This window comes from Oenanthe melanoleuca, unplaced genomic scaffold (genome assembly GCF_029582105.1).
Source record: "Oenanthe melanoleuca isolate GR-GAL-2019-014 unplaced genomic scaffold, OMel1.0 S001, whole genome shotgun sequence".
NCBI classification, from domain to species: Eukaryota; Metazoa; Chordata; class Aves; order Passeriformes; family Muscicapidae; genus Oenanthe; species Oenanthe melanoleuca.
Genome location: NW_026612650.1, coordinates 6,319,148 through 6,327,388, shown reverse-complemented (window position 1 = coordinate 6,327,388; position 8,241 = coordinate 6,319,148). Strand labels below are relative to the sequence as shown.

General features: G+C 52.3%; 1 protein-coding gene across 3 annotated transcripts in view; it reads right to left on the bottom strand.

The window, feature by feature from the left end:
* Nucleotides 1–367: 367 nt before the first annotated feature.
* The window catches only part of LOC130266132 (olfactory receptor 14A16-like), a 540,143-nt gene continuing 532,269 nt past the window's right edge, over nucleotides 368–8,241 (bottom strand). For 2 of the 3 annotated variants that reach the window (XM_056515470.1, XM_056515469.1), the window contains 2 exons: nucleotides 2,632–2,834; nucleotides 368–1,399 (listed from right to left, as the gene is read on the bottom strand). In XM_056515470.1, coding sequence (XP_056371445.1) covers nucleotides 444–1,399; nucleotides 2,632–2,827 — 1,152 coding nt within the window. In that variant the 5' untranslated portion in view covers nucleotides 2,828–2,834 and the 3' untranslated portion in view covers nucleotides 368–443. Of the gene's footprint in view, nucleotides 1,400–1,506; nucleotides 1,556–2,631; nucleotides 2,835–8,241 lie in introns of those variants that run through there. The other variant, XM_056515471.1, reaches the window with a different exon arrangement.

The window sequence follows — 8,241 nt, the reverse complement described above, 5'->3', positions numbered from 1 at the left end:
TGTGCCCAGCCCCGAGAGCACTCAGGCCCTGCAGCAACACGAGGGGCAGGAGGGCAGCGGGGCAGTGGCACGGGAACAGCACTGGCAACACCAAGTGCTGCAGCTGCTGCTGGGCACAGCTGCTGTGCCAGCACTGATCTGCCCCAGCTCTGCACACAGACATTGCTGCTGCAGCTCCAGAGAAGGGAACAAAAGGGGATCTCTGAGGAAACCTTGGTGGGAGGGAGATCCTTGAGTCCAGTGAAAGCTGCAGCCCCTCTTTGACACAGTCTGTGACCACAGGGAATGTGGAGACAAACAAAATGAGATATGGCGCAAACTATGACATTTCTTTACGAACAATATTAAACAATTAAACAGAGAAAAAGACCCACCAATAAAACCAACAATAACTATCAAAGGTGACTTTTATTACAAGCACTTTGCAGAAATTGGAAAGTCGTTTAATGTTCCTGAAAGCAGCCAGTCATCAGTGTCCACACTGCAGCCTTGAGCTCCTGGTTCCTCAGGCTGTAGATGAGGGGGTTCAGGGCTGGAGGCACCACTGAGTACAGAACTGACAGGGCCAGATCCAGGGATGGGGAGGACATGGAGGAGGGTTTCAGGTAGGTACATGTCCCAGTGCTGAGGAACAGGGAGACCACAGCCAGATGAGGGAGGCAGGTGGAAAAGGCTTTGTGCCGTCCCTGCCCAGAGGGGATCCTCAGCAGAGCCCTGAAGATCTGCACATAGGAGAAAACAATGAACACAAAACAGCCAAAATACAGAAAAGCACTTATCTCAATGAGTCCAAGTTCCCTGAGGTGGGAGTGTGAGCAGGAGAGCTTGAGGATCTGTGGGATTTCACAGAAGAACTGGCCCAGGATATTGCCATGGCACAGGGGCAGGGAAAATGTATTGGCTGTGTGCAGCAGAGCATAGAGAAAGCCACTGGCCCAGGCAGCTGCTGCCATGTGGGCACAAGCTCTGCTGTCCAGGAGGGTCCTGTAGTGCAGGGGTTTGCAGATGGACACGTAGCGGTCGTAGCACATGATGGTCAGGAGGAAATATTCTGTTGAAATGAAGCAAATGAAGAAAAACAGCTGGATGACACATCCTGCATAGGAGATGTTCCTGGTGTCCCAGAGGGAATTGTGCATTGCTTTGGGCACAGTGGTGCAGATGCAGCCCAGGTCAGTGAGGGCCAGGTTGAGCAGGAAGAAGAACATGGGGGTGTGCAGGTGGTGGCCACAGGCTACGGCGCTGATGATGAGGCCGTTGCCCAGGAGGGCAGCCAGGGAGATGCCCAGGAAGAGGCAGAAGTGCAGGAGCTGCAGCTGCCACGTGTCTGCCAATGGCAGCAGGAGGAAGTGGCTGATGGAGCTGCTGTTGGACATTTCTTCACTCGGGACATTGTGGACTGTTGAAAGGAAACATTGACAAAGTGGGACAGATTTCCTTTAGTCAATCCTATGCTATATTTTTCACTGAATATTACATCTCCCTTTTGTGGGAAACTTCATTTACCTTGGTTTATAATTTTTGAGTTCAGGTTTTTTTCTGCTGATTTACTGCCTCATCTTCAGCATTGCTTTCACCCAGAACTGGAGAGCACAAAGGAAAAACCGGGGTCCCTGTACCCCAGTGCAGTCAGACTGCTGATCCCACACAGATTTCTTTTACTTATTTTATCTCTCTCTATTTCAGGGTGATTGCACTCAAAAGAAGCTTGAAAATAAAGTAGACTCTTTGTAAGGTCTCATTTAAAAGTCACCTTTTTGAAACTCTTCTGTTTTTGCCTGTGAAGCCGGACAGGAAGAGATATCCAGGGTTGGTCTGGCTCTCTGCTGTCTAGGGTTGTGCCTACTGGGAGCTATTTCTCTCTATCCAAGCCTAGGCCCTGCCAGTGCTCCCAGAGCCCAGCCCAGCCCTGGGGGCTCAGCTCTGCCCTGAACACCCCTCTCAGCACAGGACACTGCCCAGGGGCATCTCCATGCCAGCAGGCCCTTAAGGGCAGCTCAGACAAACTGAGATGCTGCAAGCCAAGGTGCTGCTGCTGCTGTCTGTAGGCAAAGGAGGATGAGGAGGCACTTTGTGAGGGAGATCTGAGGCAGATATGCTGATCCCCAGTGGGACAGTGCAGGAGTCTCAGTGACACACATACACCTGACAGCCCCTTTCCCTTCCCTTCAGGAGAAAGCTGAGAGCAGCCCTGGCCATGCAGCACCATCTCCACAGCAGGAGGAATCTGCCCTGATGGGGGTGGCTCCTTCCACTTCCAACTTCTCCCCACAGTCCATGGGGAGCTGCCAGGCAGGCTGAGAGCTGCCCCTGGCAGGTGGCACATGCCCTGGGCTGGCCAGGAGCCCTGAGGGCTGCAGGAGCTGCTCTGCAGGACAGCCCTGGGCAGCCCTGGCTGCAGCCCCAGCTTCAGCCCCTGCAGCCATCCCTGGCAGCAGGAGCCGTCCTGTCCTGTCCCTCTGACGGTGCCCAGGGCAGCCCTGCTCTGCAACACATCCTCCTCCTCCTCCTCCTGTGCCTCAGAGAAACTGGGAGAGTCCTCCTGACACATCCCCCAGGCTGTGGGCTGTGCTGGCTCCAGGAGATCCCTCCAGGAGCACAGGGGACATTGCCCTGCACCCACAGACTCACCATGTCCAGGGCTGTGAAGATGTTTCCCCAAGTGAAATCTCAGCTCAATGTCTTCCCAGTCCTGGTTGTCTTCAGCCTGTCTGTGCCTGGCTCCTGTCCCCTCAGTGCCTGCAGACAGTGCCCTCAGCCCTGCTGGGCTGTGAAAGGAGCTGCTCCTCTGCAGAAATGTCTTTTTGAAGCTTTTCCTGCTTGCCATTATCTCTCTTTGTGCCAGGAGACACAAAACAACGACTTTAATGACCTGCTCAGGAGTTTGTTCTTTTTTAAATCACATTCAGTCCCTGAGAGAGTGTTTTTCAAAAAAACTTTTAAAGACCTCAAAATCAAATTAATATGCCAAAGTTTCTTGAAGTTTTAATGGGTCCCACTGAGGGACAGGACTCAGAAAGTGCCCCAAGGTTCCAGTTAGAGCCAAACACTGGAGGCACTGATGATAGATGAAGATAAACAAGGGAAAGGTGTCTCTGATGCTGAGCAAACCTGGATGTGTTTCAGGAATGCAAAGGGCCAAGGCTGAGCCCCAGCCCCTGGCAAGGCACATCCTGTCCCTCCCTCATTGCTCAGGGCTCTTCCCGGGCCACTGGGCTCTGGGGATGTGCAATGCCAAGGGCAGGACCATGGGGCGGCCCCTGCCAGGCTGCTGAGCAGGGACAAGGAGGCAATGAGGCCCCAGCACAGCAAGGCTCACTTGTCCCCTGCTGGCCTCAGGCCCAGGGCCAGCAGCCATGGCCCCAGTGCTGCAGCAGTTGGCTCTGGCAGGGCCTTTCAGCTGCTGCCCTTCCCTGTGCCCTCTGCAGCCCAGGCTGTCCTACGGTGTCCATGCCCTGCGCCTCTGTCCCTGCAGGCTGTCGTCATCCCCCGGCTGCCCCACCTCGCTGGCCCTTCCTTTGCTGACAGCTCTGCATCCTGCCTGCCTCTACCTGGCCACACAAAGCCTTGGGCTGCTCCAGACTCCTTCTCAGGGACGTGTTGCACCACAGCCCTGCCCTGGGAGAGAAATTCCTTTCTCCTTCTGTCCATTCTGGACCGTCCCAGCTGCCCTTGGCATTAATTCTTTTTTTCTCTGGCTGTTTTCCACTATGTCAGAAGGATCCACCATCCCTGAAACCACCCTTCCATCTCTCTCAGGGCTCTCCTTTGCTCTCCTCAGTCTCCACTTCACTGAGCACAGAGCTCCTTTGTCCCTATCTAGTGGTCAACGATTTGATGCCTTGGGCACCTGGACAAGAAGGACAGTTGTTCTCTAAAGAAGGAAACCACAGAACCCCAGGATTTGAAGGCAGATCAAAGGCAAAGGGAAGCCAGACCTGTCTGTCATTGGAGCTTTTGTCTGAAAAAACCCTTGGATATATGTAGAGTTTAGGAGGTGGAATTCGATTTCAGGCATGGGTGCCTGGACCGGAATAACAATTCTTCTCCACAGGAAGGCAGGGGCAGAGCCTCAGTGTTTCAAAGACTGATTAGAGGCAGTCCCAAGGAGGCCAAGGCCAGACAGACCTGTTTGTCTTGGCAGCATTTGTCTGGGAGCAATCCTTGTCTAGATGGAATTTGGGAGGCCAAATCCCAGTTTGTCCCTGGGCATCTGGAAAAGAAGGACAGCTCTTTTCCCTAGGAAGAAAAGTATAGAGCCCCAATGTTTCAAAGGCAGATGAGAGCTGGCCCTCAGGAAGCCATGGGAACCTAGACATTCCTGGCAGCTTTTGTCTGGGAGCTATCCTTGGATACAAGGAATTTTAGAGACAGATTCTCATTTGGCCATTTACGCCTGGACATGAATGATGTTTCATTCCATGGGAGAAAAGCACAGTCCCCCAGTGCTTTAAACACAGATGCAAGGTGGCCTCCATGAGGCCAAGGTCAGACAGAGCTCTCTGTCCTGGCAGGTTTCAGATGGGAACAATCCAAGGATATAATCAAATTTGGAGGTATCCCAATTTCGGCCAATTGGCACCTGGAGGAGAAAGACAGTTCTTTCCCACAGGAGGGAAAGCACAGAACTTTTAAGATTTCAGGGGCAGATGAGAAGCAACACTCAACATGCCAAGGTCAGCTGGACCAGTTCTGGCCCCAGGAGGCCAAGTCAACCAGGTCTGTTCCATATTCTTGGATCCTTGGAGCCCTGAAGCATCACAGTTACCCCTTGGTTCCATGAGGCCCCACAGTATCACAACAGATCTTTGTTTCCATGAGGCCCAGCAATATCACAATGTTCTCCTTGGCTCTGCATTGGCACAATGGCCCTGTTGGGGGTTGAGTGTTTTCCTATTACTGTGTCAATTTGGGGAATTTTTCCCGTTGTCATTCTAATGGAGCTGCCGGTTACACCCGCAGATCTTTGCTGGCTCTGGACAAAAGGGGTAGGTGGGATCGGCTTGGGGAGGGGCTCTCATGCTTCGGGAGGGGACTCGTGTTCCCGGCGAGCTGGGAGGAGGAGCCACTCGGTCTTGGAGCCACGCGGCCGAAGGCAGGAGAGCCAGACCCTCTGCCATCACCTGCCCTGCATCTGCCCTGCTCCAGCCTCCAGTCTCTGTGGACACAGCTGAGCACCAGAACCCAAACGGTGAGCGAGGAGCTGCCCGCTCCAGCCGCTCCCCCCTGAGACCGGCGCGGCCGCAGCCGCCCCTTCCCGCCTCCGCTCCCGCCGAGAGAGAGCGTGTCCACAGCTAAAGAAAGGACTGGAACCGAGTTATCTGTTCTGTTTTGTTCGTAATTTTAACAACTGCTGTTGTTTCTTCTGGTACAGTTAGATATATTAGTAAAAGAGCTGTTATTCCTACCCCCTTATCTCTGCCTCAGAGTCCTAGATTCAAACGTTTATAATATTTGGGGGGGAGTGGAATTCAGGTCTCTGTTTCAAAGGAAAATTTCTGCCTTTCTTGGCAGACACCTGTCCTTCAAACCAGGACAGATTTTGGCGCCCAACGTGAGGCAGGAGGGCATTAAGAGGAGAGTTAAGACAGGAGTAACAGCTCTCTTGAGGGGCAACATGTTGTCCGGTTTAATCTGGTTTGGGCTCCATGTGGCCACAGATACCTCTCTCCCATTTGTAAGCCCTTTTTTGAATATGGGCCCTCTCACCAAAGTTACTGTAGCTATTATCCGATTAGTTTGGTGGATTGATTATGTCAGAATTTCATGGTTTTTTAATTTTCTCTGGGAAGTGGCCACATGGATCCAGAGCTATCATACTCTAACTGCGTGTTTCTGGGTTTATTTCAATAATGGTACTTACTGTGAAGTAATGAATGCAAGGGAAATTTTCTCCCAACCTATTACCCAGTTTTTTGAGGCTACTCCACCAGTTTTCAAGGATTTCAGATCTGTTTTAATTGCTAGTGTTATTATACAGTGGCTGGCATTGCTGATAGGCCTGTTCTACTTAGCATTCAGAAACAAGGGAATATTGGCTTGGTTAACAGCCCTGATATCTACCCCAGGGACTTGGGATATTGCTCCAGAGTCTTCCCCTGCCCTAGGGACTAGGGATGTTGCCCCAGAACATGACTCTGCTACGGGGACTAGGGATGCTGCCCCAGAGCCTGATGCTGCCCCACAGCCCATTGCAGAAATGAACCACCCAGAGTGGGTGGGAGGCTCTAGTGAAGGATATTGGCCAGGTATTGAAGGAGCAAAGCCAGATGTTGAAGTAGCACAGCCAGATGTTTAAGGAGCACAACCAGATGTTGAAAGAGCACTTTTCTTCAGCTGGTGAGAAACCCTCCTCCTGCCCTAAAGAGGGATAGTCAGATGGTGCTGCAGTGGAACCCGTAGATGTTGTATCTGTCCAGGTTCCAGCCGCATCACAGGGGCAGCCACAGCCAGCAGCAGTTGCCCCTGTGGAAACTAGAAAATCTAAGATTAAAACGAGGCACCTAGATAATGGGGATCAGCCAGGAGGGTCCTCACAGCCAGCAAGAGAGCCAGAGATTGAGATTGTTACCGAGTCCCTCTCATACGACAGTCTCCGTAACCTGTGTAAAAACATTGCACGGCGAGGCCGTGAGCCTTTTACAACTTGGTTACTCCGGGTCTGGGACCTTACGGGAACAGGTGTGCAACTGGATGGAACTGAGGCCAGGAATTTGGGATCCTTGGCCCAGGATTCAGGTGTGGACCAGATATTTGTAAGGGACCAAGGCTTCCTTTCCCTTTGGGACCAGCTTTTAATGAGTGTGAGAGAGAAGTTTGTCCACAAAGAGAGAATGCAGGAGTACCACCGTAGAATACGCTGGAAAACTCTTGAGGAAGGGATCCAGCAGCTGAGAGAAGTGGCAGTATTAGAGGTACTCTTTGGGAGGGATGGACAGCATGACAATGACCCTGACAAGGTCAGGTGCACAGGGCAGATGCTGTGGAATCTGGCAAACCTGGGGCCATCTCAGTATACCACCTTCATTGCAATGATCAATGCTGATGACCACCAAGAGACAGTGGGTTCTGTTGCCAACAGACTCAGAAATTTTGAGAGTATTATGAATGGCCCAATGCAGGCCAATGTCTCTGCCGTGGCCAGGGACCTCCAAGAGGTCCAAAACAGGATGGAGGAGATGAGGGAGGAGATAAGGGAGGAGATAAGGAAGGAGATAAGAAAGATTAGTGCAGCACCAGTGTGAGTCATAGGCCCCAAATCTAGAACCCAACACCCCCCAGCTAGGGAGAGAGGGTACACCCCACGAGCTAATCTGTGGTTCTTCCTGTGAGACCATGGAGAAGACATGGGAAAATGGGATGGGAAACCCACTTCTGTCTTGGCAGCACGGGTGTGTCAGCTCAGGGAGGGAAATGCTAACCGAGGGAACCGTGCTAAGATGAAGGTAGCCTCAGCCTCCCATGGTAAAGGTGCAGGGTATCACAGAAGGGAGGATGATCTGTCAGATCCCCTAGAAGGAACCTCCACTATGTATGCCCAGGAAAGAAATAATAACCAGGGCTAGAGGGGCCCTGCCTCTAGCCAGGGAGAGGCATGGGATGACAGGATCTATTGGACAGTGTGGGTGCGATGGCCTGGCACATCAAAGCCACAGGAACATAGAGTACTAGTTGATACTGGTTCACAATGCACCCTGATACCATCAGAACATGTGGGGAAGGTACCTGTTTCCATTGTTGGGGTGACGGGGGGATCACAGGAATACACTTTGCTGGAAGCTGAGATTAGCCTGACAGGGAAGGGATGGCAGAAACATCCTATTGTAACTGGCCCAGGGGCACCACGAATTCTAGGCATAGACTTCCTCAGGAATGGCTACTACAAAGACCCAAAGGGGTTCAGGTGGGCTTTTGGAATAGCTGCTGTAGCAACAGAGAGCATTAAGCAGTTGAACACTTTGCCTGGACTATCAGAAAACCCATCTGCAGTGGGGCTCCTGAAAGTGACAGAGCAACAGGTACCAATTGCCACCATGACAGTGCACCGCCGGCAGTACCGGACAAATCGAGATGCTGTGATTCCCATTCACAAGATGATCCGTGAGCTGGAGAGCCAAGGGGTGGTCAGCAAAGCCCACTCACCCTTCAACAGCCCCATCTGGCCTGTGCGCAAATCTGATGGAGAATGGAGACTGACTGTGGACTATCATGCCTTGAATGAGGTGACTCCACCGCTGAGCG